Raw genomic sequence first — 24,887 nt, forward strand, 5'->3', positions numbered from 1 at the left:
CGTGAAAACTTTTGTGCCTGTTTGGATGTAAAAAATATATAATTTTTTTAATCTTATAATTAAACAGATTTTTAATAATTTATGTTCAAAAATATTATTTATTTATGAAAATTTAAAAATATCCTTTTAAATTCATAATATAAATCTAAAAAATAAAAAATTGAGTTTAAAATGATACTACAATAATAAACGTTTTTCACAATTAAACAACAATTTTAAATCCACTGTGCAAATTAAAAGAACATTGATAGAGGGTCTAATTTTTTTTTTGGATGAAATAAGAGATTGATGTTTTATTTTTTTGGGTGATACTAACTATTATTTTTAAGGTAATACTTAAAAGTGCAGTAAATATACATTATTTTAAGATAATTTGCATTCATAACACCTTATTTTTAACTTCAAAACAATTTTATTTGTTGATAAAATTAATGTTACAAAACACAATGTATATATTATTGATCGATAAGAGTATTTTTTAAGTAAGAATATGATGAGATAAATACAAATCATTTGAAAATAAAATACATTTATTGTATATTAATCATTGCTGAACCTGTCCTTGTCTACTCTGTCTTCTTATTGTCATCTAAGAGCCAAATACATATTATAGCGTCAATACCTACACTTTTTTTATTTACACATTCAAATTTTTTGTTATTTTAATTAAATTCTTCAACTATGTAATTTTGAGTGAATTATATAGCTCAACAAATTTGTTGAGAACAATAAATTAAGCATAAGTATAATTAAAATAACAAAAAATTCAAATGTATAATTGTAATTTAAATAACAAAAAAATTAAATATTTAAATAAAAAAGAGTACAAATACAGGAGCATATGTATTCTAATTGTGAATGCATTTTCCTCCATTTTATGAGAAATGCCCATAAATCTATATAAAAGAAAGAAAGAGAACAGCAATGGAGCACAGAACAGATTTCATTGCAAAGTCAGTTGAAATTCATTATCGCAGAGGGGCTACCTAGTTCAGACACTGACAACACTCTATAAACATCAACTGCACAGATGGAAGACTACCTAGCTGCATGGCAGGAAACAGATTTTGGATGAACTTATGAAAGGGGGGAAAAAGAATATATATAGATATCTACGTATATATATATAAGCAAAGGATGGGTTACAAACTCTTAAGATTGCTGCGGACGAAGCTTCCTAATCAACCACTTCTTTCTCAATTTAACATCCAATGCTAAAAACGTTTTCGCTTTCTTTTCATCCTCCAAAAAATCACAAGCATCCAAAACAAGGTCTTCATCCATGTCAGGTAAGGCCTGGATGGCTTCTATGACATGCTCTATAGAGACGGAGCTCCAGTCTTCATCTTCCTTTTTCTTGTCTGCCAAAGAAGAAACAGCAGTCGCCATCTCACGAAGAGCCCCGGCCATGCCTTCGTCACTACCCCGTGCTTTTTTGTTGGTATGGGTAGAATATGGTACATTTTCGAGACAATGCTTCTGCTTTTTCTGTTGGTTGCACACACTCATGTTACCCATAAGGGAGGAGTCCAGCATATCACCAACTTGATCTTCGCTATACACCGATGCAGCTGGAGATTGCACGCCCTTCAATGACCCACCAAATGTAAGGGCTAGGGCTTCATCTTGTTGGTATAGATCATAAGAAGAGAGACTCTCCCTTCCATCACCACTCAATTCTCTACAAATCACACACAAATCTTTATAGTACGGCACAGGTCTAGTCATGTATTGCCGTGCATCAGTATGTGCCTGCACATAATAAATCTAGCCTTTGAAATAGAATTTGCAATGAAGGTTGCAACAGGTGTATAGTGCAAAATTGGAATCATCACAAACCCCAAAGTTACATGGAAAATAGAAGGTACAGGACCGATTTCTCAGATCTTAATATCTTATAGAATTATAGATATAAACTCCTTTTTCATCCAAGTGCTTCAAAATAATACATTGAAGGATCCATTTCAAAACAATAGACCGCATTCAATAAAGATAGAATTTCGACAAGGTGTGTTCCTGGGGGCGCGGGCCGGTTATGTAACTAGAACCAATTCACTAGGGGCAAGTGTCATGTACTAAAAAGGCACAAAAATAGATATGGGACATACATGCAACACAAGAGTCAAGCTAACATGGTAATTCTGAGAAAAATAATAATAAAGATAAGAATAAGGGCATGACACATCTAGAAGCTGGCATAGACTTTACATGATAAATTTATATTTCATAAGAAATAAATAAAAAATCATGTTCCAACTCTATTTGTAACATCCCACGTCGGGCGATAGGAAGGACCGGAATAACTTATCCTGATGGGCCTACGCGAACTTCCCAGGGGGTCACCCATCCTTAAATTTCCTCAGCTCAAGCATGCTTAACCCGAGAGTTTTTTGCCTACATTCAACCTAAAAAGTATCCAACTGGTGTTGTTTCCTTTCTTACTTATCCTCATATATACTACCATTCTCTGGACTCTTGGGTATTACACTATTATTAAAAAAGAACTAAAGAATCTTAATGTCTATGTCCAGAAAACTTTATTCATACATAAACTAGAAGTTACGAACTTAGAACTATTGAAGTGCATGTTCTTTCTCTTTGGGTGTGTACTCGTAAACAAATTATTTCAGACATATGGGCTCTGTACTAACTACAACATTCAAAATATACAAGGTGTTTAAGAAGAACAAGTAAGAAATGTGATACCTAGCAGACAGGGTGCAACATAATTCCATCTAATTAAAAGAGTAGGACAGATTTTGAAAATAAATAAGCATTAAGAACAAATTTCAAGATAAAAAGAAAAGTGAACAATACTTCAAGATGGATTTAGAATGGGAATCTTAAGAGGCAGTTTGCTCAGAACAGGTGTTAATCATCTCAATTTCATGCAGATATCAAAGACAACAAAGTTGAATTGGATACACACCTTAATATAATCTTGCCAGACATAATCATCTGCTGTCACCATTTGACGTGTTTCATCCCAGGAAAACCCATCCAAGCGAAGAAGATTCTTTATAACCTTATATTGCCTTTTCATGGTTTTGTACCGATTTTTCAGAACATCAATGTCATACTTAAAGCCAAATCTGGAATTAAATGAGGCAATCATCTCCATCCATGATTGTTTGTGAAATTGACCGTCAACCTGATTCCCTTTTCGGAGTTGCTCTAGCATTAGGTCAATGAGATAACGGTCCATTGGCGGTTGCCAAAAAGTCCTTGACCGAGTGCCTCCCCTAGACTCAGTACCTGCTATAGGTCGATGAGTACCATCATCACTAATTTTTGGCTTAGAATTACCATATTCTTCATCGATTGTGATTTCATGAAGAGCCTCCACAGCCCCCTCAACAACACTTCTTGGTGGAGTGACTGTTGTATTTGTGTTACCACCGGAATGGGATGATAATTCAAAAGAACTGTCCACTGGCTCTCCATCATCAATGGTAGTATCTGGAGATTCTACACCTTGCACCAATGTACAAGTTTCTGAACCCAGCATATTTCTATCAGCATTAGCATCTTCACCAGAAAGGCTAGGTTTCCTATCAAAAGTTGCATTTTTATATATCACACACAAATCACTGTAGTATGGAATGGTTCTAATCCTGTATGACCGTGCATCTGGATGTACCTGCAGAATAATCTGTAAGACTCCAGGATAATTATGAACACTTTCAAGGCCCAAAATCTTAAAACTGCACCTTAATGAAATCATCCCAGACTTTGTTATCAGCCATCACCATTTGTCGTGTTTCATCCCAGCTGAATCCCTGCTGATCAAGAAGCTTTTTTACATATCTGTAGAGATTTCTCAGTGTTTTGTGACGATTCTTTAAAACATCTTTCTCATATTGAAATTTGAATTTTGCATTGAACAATGACGTCATTTGCTTCCATGCTCTTTTGCTGAATAAATGGTCATCAATTCTACTCCCTTTGCCAACCTGCTCTAGCATGAGGTCAATGAAATACCGATCCATTTCTGGTGTCCAAATTGTCCTAAGGCGATCACTACCACTTCGTCCACGAACACCCATTCTCCTAAAATATGAGAGAAGCTAGCAATAGTATAAAAGATACACTAATCAATGACTATATGACTATGGACCCCACTAAGGAGTAGTAAGCCTCTGTACATACAATTTACATCAATGTATATGTGTACATACTCTAATCAGTAAACTCATCATATGGCATGAATAACAAGAACTGAATATCATTAATAAATCAAGATCCCCTGTCTCCTAATAACAATAACCAATCACTCTGTACCAGTCATCCCTAGACATGCCAATCAATAAATATGTTATTATTTACGATTTAACAAATAATCAGTACCACACCATGCACTATCCTAAGTCAGTGCAGTCAGTGCTGTACCAGGAGCCAACAGTTCGGATCTACCTACCTGGAAAATATTTGGGGGAAGAAAAAAAATTGTTGGCAAAAATGGGGTATCTCATGTCACGTCCATCCCTAAACAGCAGCATTTTTAATTTTTTCCTTGCAGTGTAATCCTTCTGTTTTACTTTCTACTTTTGGGGTTTATTGTAATTTCTAGCACCAAGTTTGTTAGCTAAAGATTCCCCACCTGGGAAGGGGCTGGAATAGGACAAAACTTATGGTTACAGCCGTTAGGAAGGGAGGATTCCTTGTGGACGCGGCCTCCCAGCTATATCAGCTCCGAGGCTGCCCTGAGAAGCTCATCGAATATGAATATTGCATTCTGTTTTTCATCTATCTTCTAGCTCTTCTCTCTCTCTGACTCTTTCTCTCTACCTCTCTTTCTCTCATTTCTCTGTTCTCATTAGCAACATTTCTTCATTATCACTCGTGTTCTCCTATTGTCACCTACGGCTGTGACAATAATTGGTATCAAAGCCATAGATTCTCGGCCAACACTTGTAGTATCTGGAGCGATGGCGGATGGTATGCGCATGAAGAGCCTGGAAACGCAGCTTCAACAAGTTAACTCGACGGTGGTGGATTTTCATAACCGAACCGAGCAACTGGAGCTAGGAGCTACCTGAAATCATGAGGCGATCATAGCCATGGACTGCAAGTTGGAGAGTTCCATGGAGGGATTGGAGCGAAGACTGGATTCTTCAATCGCGAGAGTACGAGACGAACTGGGAGTTTAGATGCAACAGTTCATGATGATGTTTACTCACCAAAATTCGGTCAGGATAGCACCGAACTTCCCTCCCAAGGAGAGAAATGAGCCCATTCTGCAAGGACATAGAATGGATCAGGGAATTGGGACATCCAAACTAGAGATAAAACTGAAGAGGAGTTGGAGAGGATGCTAGGGAGGGACAGGGTAGAACCTCCCAATCATCATCAATCGGGGTACCCAATGCCTCGAATGGAGATTCCGACATTTGAGGGAGTTAATCCGCACTGGTGGGTGAGAAAATGCGAGAGGTTGTTCGACTGGTATAACATACCACAGGCGCAAAGGGTACCATTGGCCACTGCTTATTTCAATGAAACAGTAGACACATGGTTCCAAGGGTGCCTTAGGGAGCATACGTGGGAGGAGTTCTCGGAGAAGTGCGAGAGGTTTGGAGAAAGAAGCATGATGGATACCATAGAGGAATTCAACAAACTCAAGAAAGTGGGAAGTGTTGAATCCTATTTGCAAAGGTTTGAGGAGTTAAGGCCATTCATGATTCGCCACAACCCCCACCTCTCGGAAGCTTATTTTGTATCAAACTTCATGAGTGGCCTTAGCGAAGAGTTGCGGCCCATGGTGAAAATGATGAGGCCGAGAACAATGGAACAGGCTTCGAAGAGTGCTCATTTGCAAGAAACCTTGGTGGAGGCGATGATGAAGAAACAGAGGCAGCAGTAGAGAGGAATGGTTTTGGGCACCTTTAATGCCGGGGGAAAGAGCTACAACCGAGAGGTGACGAAGGGAAAACACGTGGGAGGATCAAACTTAGCTCCATATGGGGAACAATTGAGAGAGCAAAGGAGGTTAGCAGGCCTCTGCTTTTGTTGTGGAGACAAATACCACCCGGGATATCAATGTAGAAGACAAATCCTTCTACTAGAGGGAGACGAAGAAGAAGATCGAGGAGGGACCGAGGAATTAAACCCTGAGGATGACGACAAGGAGGATAATGGAGAAATTTCCATTCATGCTCTGAATGGGGTAGCTAATAATTTATGAAGGTGGAAGGCCGATCAAAATGGGTGTAACTTGATGATTCTTATCGATAGTGGGAGCACCCTTAGCTTCTTGGACGAAGGCACGGGCAAGAGATTGGAATGTTCACTCACTGAGACACCACCCTTGAGTGTGACAGTGGCAAATGGGGATAGGGTGTTGAGCAGGTCGGCTTGTAATGGCTTCAGCTGGGAAATGCAAGGTGAAATGTTTGAGGCGGATCCAAGACTCCTACAACTCGGAGGCTATGATATTGTCCTCGAAGTGGATTGGATGAAAGAGGTGAGCCCCATAAACTTTGATTTTAACAAAATGGAGGTCTCTTTTAAAAAAGAGGGGAGAAGGATGATGCTGACAGGAGGAAAGGAAACGAGCAGCTGTAAAATGATCAGTGGGAGAAGGCTGCGGAGGTTGTTCACAGGGAGATGGAACCATTTGGCACACTTATTCTTCGTAGTGGCCATCGAGGAAGACAGAGGAGGAAAGAAGGTGCGTGGGGAGGTGTTATTGACAATTAGCTCCCCTCGCCAGCAAACTGACTAGGTATCATACTCAGACCTTCTTAATACATTGTTGTTAGAATATGAGGATCTATCCTTAGAACCTTCCGCTCTTCCCCCTTCCCAAATTCAAGACCACATCATCAACCTAAAACCTAACACCGAACCCGTTAATATCCGGTCTTACCATTACCCTCCTGCCCAAAAGAATGAAATCGAGAGAATGGTTAAGGTAATGCTTCAACAAGCCATAATCCGTCTCAGCTAAAGCCCTTTTGCTTTCCCGGTTTTATTAGTGAAAAAGAAGGATGGAACATGGCGGTTTTATGTGGATTACCGTCATCTAAACACCCTAACTGTCAAAGATAAGTTTCCCATTCCACTTGTTGAGGATCTTTTAGACGAATTACACAATGCCCAATTCTTTTCTAAACTGGATCTTCGTTCGGGCTATCACCAAATTCGAATGAAATCGGAGGACATCCCTAAAACAGCCTTTAGAACCCACCATGGACATTTTGAATTCTTAGTGATGCCTTTTTAGCTCACTAATGCCCCCGCCATCTTTCAATCACTCATGAACCATATATTCAAGCCTCACCTTCGCAAGTTCATACTTGTATTCTTTGACGATATCCTCACCTATAGTCCCACCTTTGATCAACACCTAGCTCACCTAGATCTAATTAGCTTTTTATTAAGAAATCTAAGTGTGCTTTTGGTCAAGGGCAAGTGGAATATTTAGGCCATATCATATCCAAAGGAGAGGTCAGCACAAACCCAAGGAAACTAGAGGTGATGGAATCCTGGCCAAGGCCCAATTCAGTAAAGGCTCTAAGGGGATTTTTGGGCTTGAAGGGGTACTACCGGCGATTTGTGAAGGGATACGGGGCCATCAACAAGCCATTGACACAATTACTAAAGAAGGGAGGGTTTGAATGGGGGCCCTCTGCAGAGGAAGCGTTTGTTAAATTGAAAGAAGCCATGAGTAAGGTGCTGGCCTTGGGGCTATCGGACTTTAGCAAACCATTCATCTTAGAAATAGATGCAAGTGGCACAGGTATTGGAGCAGTGTTAGCTCAAGAAGGGAGACCATTGGCTTTTCTAAGTCAGACCTTAAGCCCCAAGCATTCGGGGCTCAACATTTATGAAAATGAGTTTATAATTGTTTTGATGGCGGTTGACAAATGGAGGCATTACCTAGAAGTGGGCAAATTCATCATTAAAACCGATCATGAAAGCTTAAAGTTCCTACTACAACAAAAACTTCACACCCAGCTGCAAAAAAAGGGAATGCCTAAACTAATGGGGCAGGATTACACCATGCAGTATCAGAAAGGGAAGGAAAACACAACGGCGGACACACTATCAAGGTGCCATGAAGAGGGAAGTGTCGCAGTCATATCTCAGGTAGTGCCAAAGTGGTACAATGAGGTGATTGATAGCTATGAAGGGGATGAAAAGATACAGGGGATAATAGAAAAACTGACGGTGGGAACACAGGAGGAGGAAGAATATATGTTAACTAGGGGATTGTTGAGGTGACACGGAAGGTTGGTGATTGGGAATAATATCGAGTTCAAGAACAAGATCATGCAATCTTTGCATGAGTCGCCACTAGGAGGGCATTCCGGCATGCAGAACACTTATGTACGGGTTAAGAGGGTATTCCATTGGCCAAGGATGAAAGCTGAAATTTGAAGATATGTGATGTCTTGTGACACTTGCAAGAGATGCAAGACCAAGAACATAGCCCACCCGAGGTTGCTGCAGCCGTTACTCATCCCTAACCAAGCCTAGACTAACGTGTCAATGGATTTCGTGGAAGGCCTATCGAGATCGGAGGGAAGGGACAACATATTGGTAGTGGCAGACTGGATGACCAAGTTTGCTCACTTCATAGGGCTAACTCATCCGTATACCGCTCAAGATGTAGCCAGGGCCTTCTTTGACCGAGTGGTAAAGCTGCATAGGACTCCTAAGTACATTGTCTCAAATTGGGATTGGATCTTCACCAATCTAATGTGGCAGGAACTCATGAAGGCATTGGAGACTAAGTTGAACATGTCCACAGCCTACCACCCCCAATCAAACAGGAAAACGGAGAGGGTAAATCAAAGTTTAGAAACCTACTTGAGGTGTGTTTGCCTCTAACAACCCAAGGAGTGACATCGGTGGTTGTCCCTAACCCAATGGTGGTATAACACCAACTATCATTCCTCTATCAAAATGTCACCATTTGAAGCCTTATTCGGGTACCAACCACCAACTTTACCGACGATAGAGGGGGGATCCAATGTAGCAACTGTAGAAGAATACCTTCAGCAATGAAGGCAGGTCACTCAACAGCTTAAGCAAGAATTGGCATCAACTAGGAACAGGATGAAGCAAGTAGCCAATCGAAAGAGAAGTAAAAGGGAGTTTGCGGTGGGAGATATTGTGTATTTGAGGCTGCGATATCCCCATCTCAAGTCCATCACTAAGGGGAAGGTGACAAAGCTTAGCCCCAAATATTTTGGTCCTTTTGCCATAGAAGCTAAGGTAGGACAAGTGGCATACTACTTGAAGTTACCGGAAGGGACCCAAATCCATCCAATCTTTCATGTCTCTCTCCTCAAGAAATCCGTAGGAAGCCAGCCAGTGAGCTGAGCCCTCCCTACATTCCCTAAAGAAGCTACCAGACCAAAGGCTGTACTCGAGAGGAGGGTGGTGTACAAACAGGGGGCTCCGATCATTCAGGTGCTGGTTAAGTGGCGAGGCAGCACTTCGGACTGCAGCACCTAGAAGCATTTACCCGATAATTTCCCCGAACGGCCAGACTCCTTAACATTTCTTGAGGACAAGAAATTAGTTAAGGGGGGGAAAATTGTCACAGTCGTCCCTGAACAGCAGCATTTTTAATTTTTTCCTTGCAGTGTAATTCTTCTGTTTTACTTTCTACTTTTGGGGTTTATTGTAATTTCTAGCACCAAGTTTGTTAGCTAAAGATTCCCCACCTGGGAAGGGGCTGGAATAGGACAAAACTTATGGTTATAGCCGTTAGGAAGGGAGGTTTCCTTGTGGACGCGGCCTCCCAACTATTTCAGCTCCGAGGTTGCCCTAAGAAGCTCATCAAATATGAATATTGCATTCTGTTTTCCATCTATCTTTTAGCTCCTCTAGCTCTCAGACTCTTTCTCTCTATCTCTCTACCTCTCTTTCTCTCATTTCTCTGTTCTCATTAGCAACATTTCTTCATTATCACTCGTGTTCTCCTATTGTCACCTACGGTCATGACATCTCAACTGACCTACTGAAGGATAGAAGGCATTATAATAGGGGAAATAAGAATACATGCAACAACTATATAATATGAATGATGTCTTGACAATATGTACAACAGAATAGGGATAGGGAACAATTAATAAATGAATGAAGGCATACGACATGCATCACAAGGGAATAATTAATAAGAACAACAATCAATTAGTGCAATACAGTATGGCAATCAGTACAGTAATGACAGATGCCTCATAGCAATCAGTAGATGGAAGTTTGCAAATGTGTTGGCCTACACACTTGGTGTTAGAAGCACCCCTGCTAATTAGGGTAATGCACGGTGCACTAGCGGCTAGCATTTACTGTAGCCAGTGTACAAATTGTAACATGAATACTCCTTGAGATGAGTTAAAATAACATATGTACTACATTGCTAAGTAGATAATGAAATGCATGCATGCCACAACCTTTTCATCTCAATCTCTTTTAACAACAGTGTAAAAAATGCATCATGGATCAGTGTATCACAATAGCAATCATTCATGATAAAAAAGAAATGAACTCTTGCTTCCCCATTTTATGCAAGTTAGTTAAACATGCAATTACAATGCCTCTTTTGAATAGGTAATACCACAATAGATGAATAAAGATGTCAAATACATGACAAGAAGTACCATTATAATACAGTCTATGACACTCACAGTGCTATTGCAAAATAAACTGGTCAACTTGGTGCCACTTGGAACATGCCTGAATCACCTAAACAATAAATATAAAAAAAAATTAGGTACACCATGAGAACCTAAAATTAAAACGCTACTAACCACTAAGTCGATTCAAAATTGTCCTATATTAAATCACAATCCCACAACTTATAGTAATGCCTAATTTCCAAAATTTCAGCGTCACAATTATACGAATATTAAGGAAAGTTTTAAAAAGAACCGGTTTTTAAGCTGATCCAAACTTTAACTAAGCTATTCTTTAATTTGAGTAATGGATTAGTTTTAATTTGTAGTTCTATTCAAAGTTTCCCACTTGGGCTCACGTTATGTGAGTGCGCGCGCGTGTATATTGTACCCCTGCAATTGATTTTTCTCCATTATTTACACAAAGCAATTTGGGTATTCATTTGATTCAAAGGAAAGCCTCGGCTTTCACTGAAGTTGGTTTAGTAGTAGCAGTAGAAAGGGTTTTCTGAGGGTTCTTTCGAGTTTTCTACACAACGAATAACACAATAATCGAAACAACGAACAAAAATCATGGAAGCAAATCAAATAAGAGTAATCAATGGATTACCTGCGTCGGATTTTTGTTTCTCAATCGATTCCCAGCGAGGGCTCAGTCAGAATGAACTTGCGCGTATATACTCGACTGTATACAAAGTCAGTTAGGGTTTTTCTTTTTGTTCTTCAAGTAGCCCCAAGATTCCAGAGAGATGGGAGAGAGACAGATTAATCGAGCCAGCGAGACAGAGCGATAAGACAGAGAGAGACAGACACGAGGGACAGAGGGAGGGGAAGAGGGATTGTGCAAGGGGGAGGGGAAAACTAGGAACGTGTGTGGCCAAATGGGAGAGAGGCGGGCCGGGCATCTTTCTAAAGGCCCAAAATTACTTTTTCTTTGTTGTTTTTATCTTATTTTTAGTTTTTAGTTTCTAAAATAATAAAAAAATGTATTTATTTTGTTATTTAAAAAAATATATTTTCAAAAATAAAAAAAATCCAAAACAACAAATATTACGGTCAAAACAACCTCTAAGTCCAAAACACGAAAAACACATTTCATTTTTTATGTTTTAGTTCTCTCTCTTCTCGCTTCTTTCTTCTCTTCCTTCTCCCCTCTCTTCAAGGCCATCATTGTTACCGCTGTCATCACCACCACGACCATTATCGATCGCTATCCTAAATATGTCGCCTCCAACGAACAACCAACAAACAATCTCCCAAATTCGCTGCCTCATCTTCCTTCTCCCTTCAAAGCCATCATCGCCACAACTATTATCGACCATCGTTGAATGACCATCGTCAACCGCCATCATTACAACAACCATCCTTCTCTTCTTTCTCCTTTCAATTCATGATATATATGTATGTATGTACTGTAACGGCCCGCCTCCCAGAGCCCCCGAGCACCAAGAGGATCCGTGAGAGGATCATTACTAAAATGATACCGAACAACAAACAACTACAACTCATGAAAAAATCCTTATTAAAATCATATTCTTTTATCATTTCACACCTCATAATCATTTTTACAAAATCATCCATTACTTGGGCCCACCTGGGCTTACATAACATACGACAAACTCTGAAAACGTAAACATTAACCTTATCAAAGACTCGATGACCGCCAGGATCTAGTTTTGGGAGAGCTCTGCACTTGCTATCATGACTTGACGGCCTGGACCCAAATCCCGATGAACGTACCTGGAATGATGTAAAACAACATGAGTCGCAAGACTCAGCAAGCTCTAGAAAGAAAGGTTACGGGTTTAGGATAGGACTCTTCCCATGACACCACATGCAATTCATGTTAATGAAATCACACCATGTCATGAGCTATACGTACCTTACTTCTACATGCATAACATAAAATAAACTGCACATAAGGAACCAGGGGCCCACATAAGTCAAACATTGGCACCCGGGTCCCACATACAAACCTGTTGTAGCCTAACATAGGCTACCATATCATCATTCTCTTAGACCAGCCTTTTCCTGACATTCAACTTTTGTCTTTTCCTGATACCTGTTACATACTTTTCCTGATTCCCATCATATTCTCATGTGTTCATCATGTCATACATCTCATAATCATATACTTCCGTGATCTTGGTCTTCCCTCGGGCCAACCCCGAGCTAATATCTAAGCCGAGCCGAAGCTCACATGAGTCGGTACTCCCGACACCTGGCACGGTACTCCCGTCCAGAATAACAGTAACATTAGAACCATGCAATGCAACACATAAGAAATGCAAGGGCTTCTGTAGCATAAACGTGATGACAAGGCCCCCATAAACCAAGCATCAGGCCCTGCTACGCCCACACATAAGAATTCACACATGCGACATGCTCTAAATGCATATGCTCATCTAAGATACCCAAATTGGCTCTTAGACCAACCGGGTCATGCAAATGTTCACACATCCCGTCACACACAAAGCATGTCCCCACGTGAATGCAACCCAGCCCCTTGTAGCACACACATCATGAAATGCACAAACCAAGGCGGGAATCTGGAGTACCAGCTCTTCTGGCCGTCTAGCGCTTATCGTAACAATCGATGACTGGCGCCCATACATCCAGCCATCAACTGCCACGACCCACGGTCAACAGTCAGTGGCTTTGTACCCATACCCTTAGACACACTTACTGACATTATTGACTTTATATCTTCCTATCTTAACTTTACATAACATTTCTCCATAACTCATAACTCTTCATGTACATAACCACATAACATCGTAATACCATTCTATTACTTTTCATTCACATAAAGTCATCTCAACATACATAATAAACTCTTTAACACATTCTCTTAATTCTAACCATAACCAATTTCTCTAAGAACCTAACCCCAACGGGTTCAGCATCATTCCCAAGGAAAACGGAGCGATACGAAGCTCCGTGACGGTCGAAATAAAAGACGCCATGACATTCTTACTTAGCTTATCACATTAACAATAAACTCATTAATAAAATAAAAGTCATAAAATGATTACTACGCGGATTATTATTATTTATACGTAGAACCGAGTCATGGTGAGGGAGGGTTTAGAATACAAGAAACCTCAAAGACTTTCACGGGAAATAAATAACGTGAGAAGAGGGTTAAGAGCTTGCCTGAAAATGGTTGATTTCAGCCTCTCTTGTGCTCCCGATGCGAATTAAATCATTTCCTAACAAATAACACAACCGGAACGTAAATTAATTATTTCTAATCGCGCAAAATTTATAATTTACACATATCATGTTTCTACAAATTTTTACCCATGTACCTGATCACTTCCTATGCCAAAAAATTTCAAAATGCTTTTATTTTTCCTTATTTCCTTTTCTTTCCTCTCTTTTCTTTTCTTTCTTTCCTTCTTTTTCTTCTTCTTCTTCTTCCTTTCTTCTCCTCTTCCTCGGGCCCCGCGCCCGCTGCTCCCTGCGCGCGCTGCTTCTTCCTCATTCTTTCCTTCTTCTCCTCCCTTTCTTATTTCCTTTCTTCTTCTTCCTCTTCCTCTTCCTCTTCTTTCTTTCCTTCCCCGTGCGCTGCTCTTCCTACCTTGTTGCCCAAGCTTATCTCATTTGCACACAACTCAATGGCATTAAAGCCATAAAAAGACATGGCCAAGACAAGGCCACGCCATGCATACACACATATAAACATATATATATATATATTAAGTAATTAATTTAATTTAAGTTAATTTAATTTACTTTCTTATTATTACTATTATTATTATTGTTATTACTATATTTTATTTTATTATTTTCATAACTACTTTCAATTAATTTAATTAATCACCTTAATTTCCTATTTCTTTAAAATATCATAAATAAATATTTCTCAAAAATTTCTAAATATTCTAAGATATCCACAACATTCAAATTAATTATTTTTACTTATCTCTAAATTTTTGAGATGCTACATGTACGATTTGCACTTGGTTGAAGGTTTAAGTTTAGATCTATGAAGATTTAGTTGTTAGATGTTGTTGGTTTTTTGGTATATATGTTGGTTGATGGGAGTAAGGGTGTCGGATGGTTATCTCTAATCGCCGGAAACCACCGAACACAATAAGCGGTTGCAACTGCTAGTGTTTTTTTCAATTTTGACCAAAAATTAAAAATCAGATTTATAAAAATTCAGTCATTAAATTTAGCTCATTTTTGTACATGTTAACCCTCTTGGTTTGATGTTTCTAATAGTAGATTTTAATCATATGAATCTTTAGCCAGTGGTGGTCGTTGGTGACAAAGAAGATGCAAGACGCTAAAGAGAATAGAAAAAAAAAAAAGAAAGAAAGAAAAAAGAAAAAAATTATTTTTAAGTATTGAAAATAAATTATATATTTATTTAAAATTTTAAAAATATAGTATATCTATATTATAATTTAAAAATATAGGATAACATATAATATATTATTAAATATATTACACATATTATATATAATAATATTTAATATAAATTATATTCAAATATTAATAATTCATTAATCAAATTTATTGTTTTAGTTTTATAGTAAAATTTCATTAAAAATAGTTAATTTTATTATTTAATAATCAAATTCATTGAATAAAATATTATAAAATATTTTTTCTCCAAATTTCAAAGTTATCCCATTTTTTAATTTTCTATTTTAAGAAATAACTTTTTAAAATGATAAAAATAACACGTTTTCAATTTTTTGAAAGTAAATTATTAAATCAAAAAATTGAAAATAAATTTAAAAATCAAAGGTGAAAATTCAAATTGTAAAGAGAACACAGACTTAAACGTTAAATCTTAAAAAAAAACAAAAATTCAAGTGAATGTTTATTGAATGGCATTTGGCAGTAATTTTTAAAATTTTAAATAATATCTTAAATAAAATAGGTTTGAATATAATAATAAATTTGTTTTAAAAATTATATTATTATTTAAAGGTTATTAGATCATTAACATAATTAAATTTTTAATTATTAAATAAAATACCAAACAAATATTTTAAAAATCAAATCATGTGAGGTCCTACATAATATGCAAATTTTATAATTCCGATGTCTGAAAATCCCTCTACAGTCCTATAAAAAAAATACATATTATCTATGAAAAAATTTAATTTTAGTAAAATTTCAAATTATCAAGATAAATGTTATTTATAAGAATTCTAATTCTAATAGATTACTAAATAACATGATAGACATCTTCTATGCTCCTCTACAAGTAAGTTTTCCCTCGTCCCAGAAAAATGGATGTTTTTTATTCCAATTCGATTTTTAAGTTTTTAGTGTCTGACTTGAGTATTAAAGTGTTTGTGCAAAAATTTCCCCACACCTTCTAATTATTCTTTTTTTTTTTTAGTCTAAATGTTTTGACGATAACGTTTTTAGTTAATAAATTCATTGTTGTGTTCGAACGATAATAATATTAATAAAACATGTGATACAAGATATTAATACAAAATATTATTATAAGTATTAAACTTTAGCAATCAAATAACATTAATTAATTACTAAATAAAACGGTCCTACATATAACCCAAAAAGAAATTAAATTTCAAATATGTTCAAAATGAAAATATTAATTACACTTAATTTTGATATTTGATGTGACATTTTATATTAATTTATAATACATTTGCATTAATATGACATATCATAATACATCAATACACAATATCATATCAAGTGTCAAAGTTAATTGTTCAAAACCATCTTATACAAATTTTAAGACAATGGTTAAGTAACAATAAATGTAACTTGTTTTGCAGACGATGGTCTATTTTCTATGGTGTGAGCACAACAATCGGTATTGGCAAGATTTCGAGCAATCTATGAACCAGCTCGCCCATCAAATACAATGTGTAGTGTGGGCACGGTTGGTCACCATCTTTTTTTCACATATTCTACAGAGTTGTGCGCTTCAACATGTCTGGCAGCTTCCTACTGACCAGCACTCCTGGCTTAGGTCCATATATTGACGGTTATGACCCTGAGTGCATGTTCCTGTATTGGTCCCGAGACTAGTTGATACATGCTCATCCTCCCGATCCTATGGTTTCTCTTTGTACACATTGTTTGCTTGGTAGCTCCTCCGTGATTGCCATTAGGTCTGTTGTTTGTTCCTGATCTTCTCTTTGACCACGATGGCGTGCTTTGGAGCGTCTTTCATCTCAAACTTGATCTCAATTGGAGTTGTTCTTTTTTCTATTCCATGTTCCTCCTTTGTGTTCCTTTTATACTATTTTGATACTGTCGTATGTGAATTTTGAGTATCTATTTTTACTTTTCTAATTGTGTTCTTTAGGATATACCCTAGAGTGTGTTCTGTATAGACGTTTTAGTTTTATCTATATATATCTTTTTTACTTAAAAAATAATAATAAATATAACTTATTTTCATGTCAAATATATTTATTGTATCTTATTTTTAATATTAAAATAATTCTATTAATTGATGATAAATATATCGTGTTTAAATCAATTAATCAACTAATACAACTATTTAGATGTTAAAAATAAGGTATAATAAATACACATTACTCGAAATAAAATACATTTATTATTACTTTAACATTAACAATTGCCTTTTTGAATATCTCCTAATAGATATTAATTACTAAACTAATTACTGTTTTAGGTTTTTTGTTTAATTAAAGATGGTGCTTTAAATTTATTTTTATTATGTTTACCTTATCATGGATATTAATCACTAAATTAAATTACTATTTTATCTATTAAATATAATAATTTATACTAGAAAAACTGAAAATTTGTTGAGTTTGAGTTAAAAATAGTAATTATTTATCACTATTAAATACTAATAATTTTCGAGATTTGACTCAATTGATATATATTTTTTTTATTTAAGTCACGCTTAGTGCCACCCTAATAGCTTAGTTGTACTCGGTCTCGATCCACCAATTAGGTTATATTTAACCTTAATATTTTAGGAGGGTCACGCTTGGCTCGAAAGAATGGTATTCTTTAAACCCGAGTACTAATCAATTCTATTCAAAATTAAAATGTCTAATTTGTCTAAAATTAAGGGATAAACTTGTAATCGAGGATTGCTTTATACGACCTAGTAATTTGTCTTAATTCTAATAAACTTAAAATAAGCTACGTCTCCTATATCTTAAAACGATAATTTTAAAAGATAAAAACTCATCTTAACTTAAAATAAACTGCAATATATCTTAAGTTTTTTTGCTCCTTTTCTATTGCCTTACGTTTGACCTATATATTAGAGTTATTTTCTCGACCAACTTCAAGACAATCTGACCATCTTCTTTTATAATTTATCAAATGCAACTTTAATAGTAGCTAATTGAATTTTCTAATTGCAAAAGAGTTGTATGTTAAAATAGGTTACTTTAATAAGTCTTTATAACTACCATGTTTCCATGTTATGAACTCGAATTACCACTTTGTTTCCATTCTAATCTATTGCAACTTTAATAATTAAGTCTTTATAAATATAGACTTAATCTATACATCTAATGGTTAATATTACTCATCATCATGATCTTGTGTCAAAATAGGTTACATCGATATATTAAGATATAAAATTGTAACAATATTTTTCAAAATAAATTATTTATATCTATATTATTATATAAATAAATACCATGCACATTTCGATGTTATGAAATTGAATTATCCTTTTGTGAATTTTTTTTTCTTTTTTTTTCTTTATTTCAATATAAATTATTTATATCTATAACATATAAAGGTGCGCTTTATATTCGTTGAAGTCATCTTTTTATATAATAGAGGGGTGGCTTGTGTTATATATATGCAAACCATATATACTATAATAAAATTAAGTTCAGGTGCTAATTATGTGCAGATTTAGGATTATAGTTTTTCTATCATTAAAGTTGTAAATAAATAGCTAGCTAGCTATAGAGTTCAACAAAAAACTAAATAAAGAGTTGTGTTGGCTTTCCATGCACCATGTAGTTCCACTAGATAATCTAGATTTTAATTGTCTTTAGTCATGTGTTAAAACAACTTAACATCGATGTAGCAATCTAAAACCAATCCGAAAGCATGGGAACCAACTACATCTATCTATTAGTCTGTTGTGCATAATTAACATCACACTCTTGGCTCACTGTAGATGCATTTTAGACAATTCTGTAAACTGTATACACTACTAGAAGCTCTAAACTTGGAGACCAGACTACAAAGATTGGACTAATATAGTTAAGCGGTAAGCACTTGTATCCCATCATCTCGCTCGCAAATGCCAAAGCCATTGACTGCAGCTTGCCATAGAAGGCTTGCTTATTAATTGTAATAAGCAAGATCAAAAAAAGGTAGAGTAATTTTCATAATGCATCAACAACATTTATGTTTCTATCATTTGGGCCATGAACCCGTGTCTAACCATTGCCTACAAGAATAAATTAAACATAAGAAGCACAAACTATGACATATAATAGGAAAGCAACATGATGGGACATTTGGGGGCGGGGGGGAGTGACAAAGAAACCTATAGATTGCATTGACAAATAATAGAAGGTCAGAAAAGCTACACCTAGATCTCACGGTTACCTTGAGAAAATGGCCAAATAGAATCATCTTCTGGAGTGTGATGGAGGTATTAAATAATTTTTCACGAAGACATACCAAGTCACACAGATCCAACTAATAAGCAGTAAATCACAACTCTTAATCAGCCCAAGCTTTAGAACTGAGTCGCAAGAGCAAAAATTTGTTAGGATGAGAAGGGAAAGAGCCCTGAGTTATTCCATGTTAGACAAACAAATAATTAAAAATTGACTCAATCGTAGTAATTAACCTCCAAGAAGTGAACTTGTATGCTCGATTAGAGGTTTACGAACAAATCACGAGTCTCCTTCCAAATATTCAAATATGAGCGTGTCACGTAAACTGGAAATTTTTGCCTCATTACTAGATGAGTTCAGTAAAATTTTGTTCCTTTGTTGGGTAGTTGTGCGCATGAGGTTCTACTAACTCCATGATTTGCTGCTTTGAATACTACTAGTCTCCCTTAAAGACTCAACATTGCTCTCTTTTTCCTAACCTATTGGTGAATTGGAAAGATAAAGTTAATAAGAAGCAACTGAAATATTATTACGGTTTCATCAGTTTTGAACTCTTTGGTTCTGAAAACTTCTTTGGCAAAAGGATTAAAAAATTTGCAAGCATCATGAATATATATATATATATATAATTCAATCATGAAACCATTCTCAATAAGCAATTAAGCAAATGAGAACTTAGCTCATTCAAACAAATACACACGCATTCAACAGATGATTAGATCATAATTATATATATATATATATGTATTCATTCAATAATGAAACCATTCTAATTAAGGAAGCAATTATTAAGAAAATGAGATAGTTAGACTCAACTCATTCAAAAATGTTGGGCTTGATGACCAACCTCAAAATTATCCAGCTCGAAATAGAATTCAAATTTTTAGAACTTATTTAGAGAAAACCATATATATTATGATGATCACATAATTATAAATATATTAGAGAAAATATCCTATTGCATAACTTTATGGTTTATCCAGCTCAACTCTTCTAATTAGATTGGAATATTTGACTTCATATAGAGAAAATATATTAGAGAATGTTATGAATAAACAGAGATAGCAAATCTCTACACACACACAGTCAAAATCAAGCACTGATGATATTAACAAAACTGATCGAGAGTATAAAGACAACACAGACGATATTAAAAGCATAAACGAAACAAGAGGCCCACGATTTATAATGGTTCACCCCAAATAAGAGCTACGTCCACTTGAGCTCAGGTGAGAAGAGCTCACTCCACTATATATATTCAAACCGATTACAACAAAATCGAAAAAAAAACAACCCCTGTTCTCTATACAAAATGCTCAGAATCACAAATAGATTAAGAGAGATAAAAAAACCAGAGAACACATACATATGGACAAGAGGAGGACGAACTGTACAAAGATTTACAAAAAAAGAGAGAGAGAAAGTAAAAACCCTAAATGACAACTCTTAGCCAACCCCTCTTTTCTTTCGTCTTCCACCCGATCAAATCATCAATCTCGAGGTGATAGATAAATAATGCAACTGGATGGCTGAGATCGCACAAGATAAAGGAAGCTGCAATGACTTGGATGAATTCGTGCAAAGAAAACGACTGCAGGCTATGCGACAAAAGCCAAAAGCCAAAGGGCTTGGGCTGGGCCAATGGTGGCTGCCAAATGGCTCTCAAGTGGGTGCCCAAATGTGCAGCCCACGGTTGCCAAAATGGCCCCCCAACCTTTGGGCCTCATTTGGTGTTTCACAAAAATATATAACAGAGAATATCCTATTACATAATTATACACTAATATTAACTATATTTCCACGTAAGTCCATATGTCAAATGCCCTAAATTTCTGGATATCATCAAATTTCAAGCATTATATATGCACACATTCAAACAAATAAAATATATATGCATTCAATTAAACTCATTCAAACAATATATATACACGCACATTCAACAAATGATCACATAATTACAAATATATATCCATTGAATCATGAAACCTTCTCAAGAAGGAAACAAATATAGCAAATGAGATAGCTTATTTAGAGCAAACCATATATATTATAATAAAATTAAGTCTAAAAGGTGTCTAAAATTAAGTCCAGGTGCTAATTATGTGCATGTTTAGGATTATAATTTTTCCATCACAATTACTAATATATAGCTAGCTATGAAATTCACTAGAAAACTAAATTAACAGTTGTGTTGGTTTTCCACTATGCAATTCCATAGATAACCAAGTCATAATCTAGATTTTAATTGCCTTTTGCCATATGTCAAAATAATTAATAATGATATAGCAACCTAAAACCAACTTAAAACCAGGCTAAGAACTTATGAACCAACTACATCTCTGTCTATTAAGCTGCTGCATCAATAACACACCCTTGGCTCATTGTGGGTGCATTTTAGCCAATCTTGTAAACTATACACACCACTAGACGCTCTAAATCTAGAGACTAGATTGCAAAGAATATTGAACCAACCGTTACCACATCGGTTTTTCCATCAGGTTAACCTTTCATATTCATCAATTCGCCAAAACTAATTGAGACTTTCTATCCTTTAGGAAGATCTTCGAAAAGTATTAAAAGACTAATTAAAAGGGTTTAGTTGGTGCTAAGATTGAATCCCACAACTTGTAAGAAGTAAGATCAAACACAGATAGAAAAATCTTCATAGATGGATCATCAACATGCATATTTCTATCACTTGGACTATGAACCCATGGCTGATCAATACCTGTAACAATAAAAGTAATCATAACCAAAGGAACTCAAATTATGACAAATAATAGGAAAGCAACTTGATGGGATATTGGGGGGGAGAGAGAGAGAGTTGACAAATGATGGAAGGTAAAAAAAGCTACATCCAAATTTAGTAGTGTTCGTCCAGTAGAAATTCTACATATTAGATACTTGCATGTAAGATTTATTACGTCAAGAAAATGGCCAAAGTAAATCAAATTATGGAGTGCAATGGAGGAACTAGTTTTTCACAAAGACATACCAAGCCACACAAATCTAACTGGTAGTCAGTAAATCGCAATTATTTAACATCATAAGCTCTAGAAATTGAGTTGCAAGAGAGAAAATCAGGTGGATGACAAGAGAGGAGCCCTAAGTTATTCCATTTTGGATAAACAAATAATTAAAAATTGACCTGAATGTTGTAAACTCTAGGAATTTAACTTGCTCGGTCAATTACAGGATTGTGAACAAATGGCGATCGAGTCTCCTTCTAAATATTCAAATATGAGCATCCCACATGAATTGGAAATTTCTACCCCATTACTGGATGGGTTCAGTGAGGCTCTATTCATTTGCTGGGTATTTGTGTGCTAGTTGTGTGCATGAGGTTCTGTTGACTCCATGATTTCCTACTTCCAATACTACCACTCTCTCTTGAAGACTCAGCATTGCTCTCCCCTTTCCTGGCCTCCTGGTGAAATGGTAAGATAAAGTTAATAAGAAGCAATTGAAATATTATTAGGTTTTCATTAGTTTCAAACTCTTTAATTGGTTCTGAAAAATTCCTTGATAGGAGAATTAGAAAGTTTATTATATACAAACATACATATATACATAGTAACAAGAAATTATATGAAATAATCAACAAAAAGAAGATAGCAATATTAGATGCCCAAGAATGGAAAAATTCAAACAAGCAGAAAGGTTACTACGTGTAGTATCATAAAAAACAACTACCAGAAAGGTTTCCCACAATAAATCCTAAGTGTATAATTACGAATAAGAAGATATTGTAATACTATTTGATAGTTTGATTTAAAATGCCTTTATATACTGCATATAATTCAAGACAACATCCTACCACATAATGATCAATTCTTGATGACGAAATTGAATAAAGATTTCCAAAATTAATAAATTTGGATTTATACTACATGCACTATAATGTTGAAACTTCTTAATATTACAAGTGTGCATAAATAATAAATCTATACTGAATTAGCATTAAAATAAAACAGAGTCACAAAAATGCATAGAAAACAATATATTTATTTAGGAGAAACATATTGAAACTTGTAATAAATGTATGAAAGCTTGACTCAGTCTAATGTTCATCATACATAAATAAATAACCAATAATTACAAAATATATAATTTAAAATAATGTAATAACAATAACAGTATAAAAAAGGGTAATTTTAGCTAATGTTTTAAGTATACCTTATTTTAAAACCAATAATTACAGTTTAATAAATATATTTTTCTCATTAAATATATTTATTGGTTGATTAAATGTTTCAAAATGCAATGCATTTATTATTAAGCAATGAAATTGTTTAAAACTAAAAATAAAAACTAATAAATGCACTTTTTTTTGAAAATTAAAACAAATATATATATAATAAAATAAAGAATGGCTAGTATATTACCCTTATAAATTTTATTAAAACTATTCTAAATTAGTTAATAAAAATATATTTTTTTGAATTACTGTAAAATAATGAAGATATATGAGTGGAAAAAAGTAAAAACTATGTACATTCAAACAAATATACACACAAACACATTCAAAAGATGATCACCACAAAATTATGAATATAAATTCATTCCAAGATAGGTAGACTCGACTCATTCATAAAAATTAGTCTTGCCGACCACCCTCAAAATCATCCATCTCATACTAAACATTTCAAAATAAATTAAAGGTTATTTAGAGCAAATCATATATATTATAATAAAATTAAATTTGAAGGTTGCATGTATAGTATAATACATCCACATGTGCTAATTATGTGCATGTTTAAGATTGTAGATTTTCTATCACTTTGCAAATATATAACTAGCTATAAACTTCACTAGAAAACTAAATAAATAGTTGTGTTAGCTTTCCACTTGGATATTATAGATAACCAAATCATAATCTAGATTTTAATGGCCTTCAACCATACAATAAATCAACTTAATAATGGTATAGTAGCCTAAAACCAACCTAAAAACTTATGAAACCAACTATATATGTCCGTTAGGTCCCCTAATCAACAACACACGCTTGGCTCAATGTAGAAATATTTTACTCAATCTCGTAAGCTGTACAAACTATTAGAAGCTCTAAATTAAGCTACAAATATGATTGCAAAGATTGAACTAAAACCAATCGCATCAGTTTTTCGATCAGTTTTGTTTTTTAAACAACAATTTTCGCAGACTAATAAGACCTTCAATTCTTTAAGAAAATTACAAAAAATATTAAAAGACTTAAAATAATACAAAAGGAAGGAACCAAGAAGGAAATGAGAAAGAATGCGAGAAGGAAGAGATTAGAGAGCATAATTGTGATAATTACAATTTATGTCTTATCTTAAGGACATATTAGAGGTCCTTGACAATTTCTAACAAGATAACAAACTGGCTATTACAAAATAGCCATCAGCTTATTAAGCCAATTCTTGTCACAACCCAAGCTTTCAGCTTTTAGTGCCCTCGTTCCCCCTTCCAACTTCAATCTAGCAAATGAGCGGATATCTTCTTCACCTTTGCATTCCTCTTTCCAAGTTCTTCTCATGCATGGCTCAAGCCCCCAGTAGTGATCCCTGCATTGTTGTCCTTGGCACTATCATCCATCTTCTAGAAAACTGAGAAAAGTATTAAAATACTTAAAACTAACATGTACTTTTTTTCGCACTTGTGTCTTGTCTATTTAATTGTGTTTAAGTGAGAATTGAAA

At 35.3% G+C, this 24,887-nt stretch overlaps 1 protein-coding gene across 4 annotated transcripts; it reads right to left on the reverse strand.

The window, feature by feature from the left end:
• Positions 1 to 927: 927 nt before the first annotated feature.
• Positions 928 to 11,514, reverse strand: LOC127797312 (L10-interacting MYB domain-containing protein). Of its 4 annotated transcripts, none has more exons than XM_052330117.1 (5): positions 11,239 to 11,514; positions 10,641 to 10,698; positions 3,711 to 3,779; positions 2,930 to 3,640; positions 928 to 1,752 (listed from the first exon to the last, which is right to left on the reverse strand). In XM_052330117.1, the coding sequence occupies exons 3-5, from the start codon at positions 3,750 to 3,752 to the stop codon at positions 1,153 to 1,155; spliced, it is 1,353 nt and encodes a 450-aa protein (XP_052186077.1). In that variant the 5' UTR covers positions 3,753 to 3,779; positions 10,641 to 10,698; positions 11,239 to 11,514; the 3' UTR covers positions 928 to 1,152. The 4 variants fall into 4 exon arrangements, with proteins under 4 accessions (XP_052186077.1, XP_052186075.1, XP_052186074.1 ...); XM_052330115.1 differs by having other exon boundaries at positions 3,711 to 4,050; XM_052330114.1 differs by having other exon boundaries at positions 3,711 to 4,067.
• Positions 11,515 to 24,887: the final 13,373 nt, after the last annotated feature.

Source organism: Diospyros lotus, chromosome 3, assembly GCF_014633365.1.
Source record: "Diospyros lotus cultivar Yz01 chromosome 3, ASM1463336v1, whole genome shotgun sequence".
In the NCBI taxonomy this organism is placed as follows: domain Eukaryota; kingdom Viridiplantae; phylum Streptophyta; class Magnoliopsida; order Ericales; family Ebenaceae; genus Diospyros; species Diospyros lotus.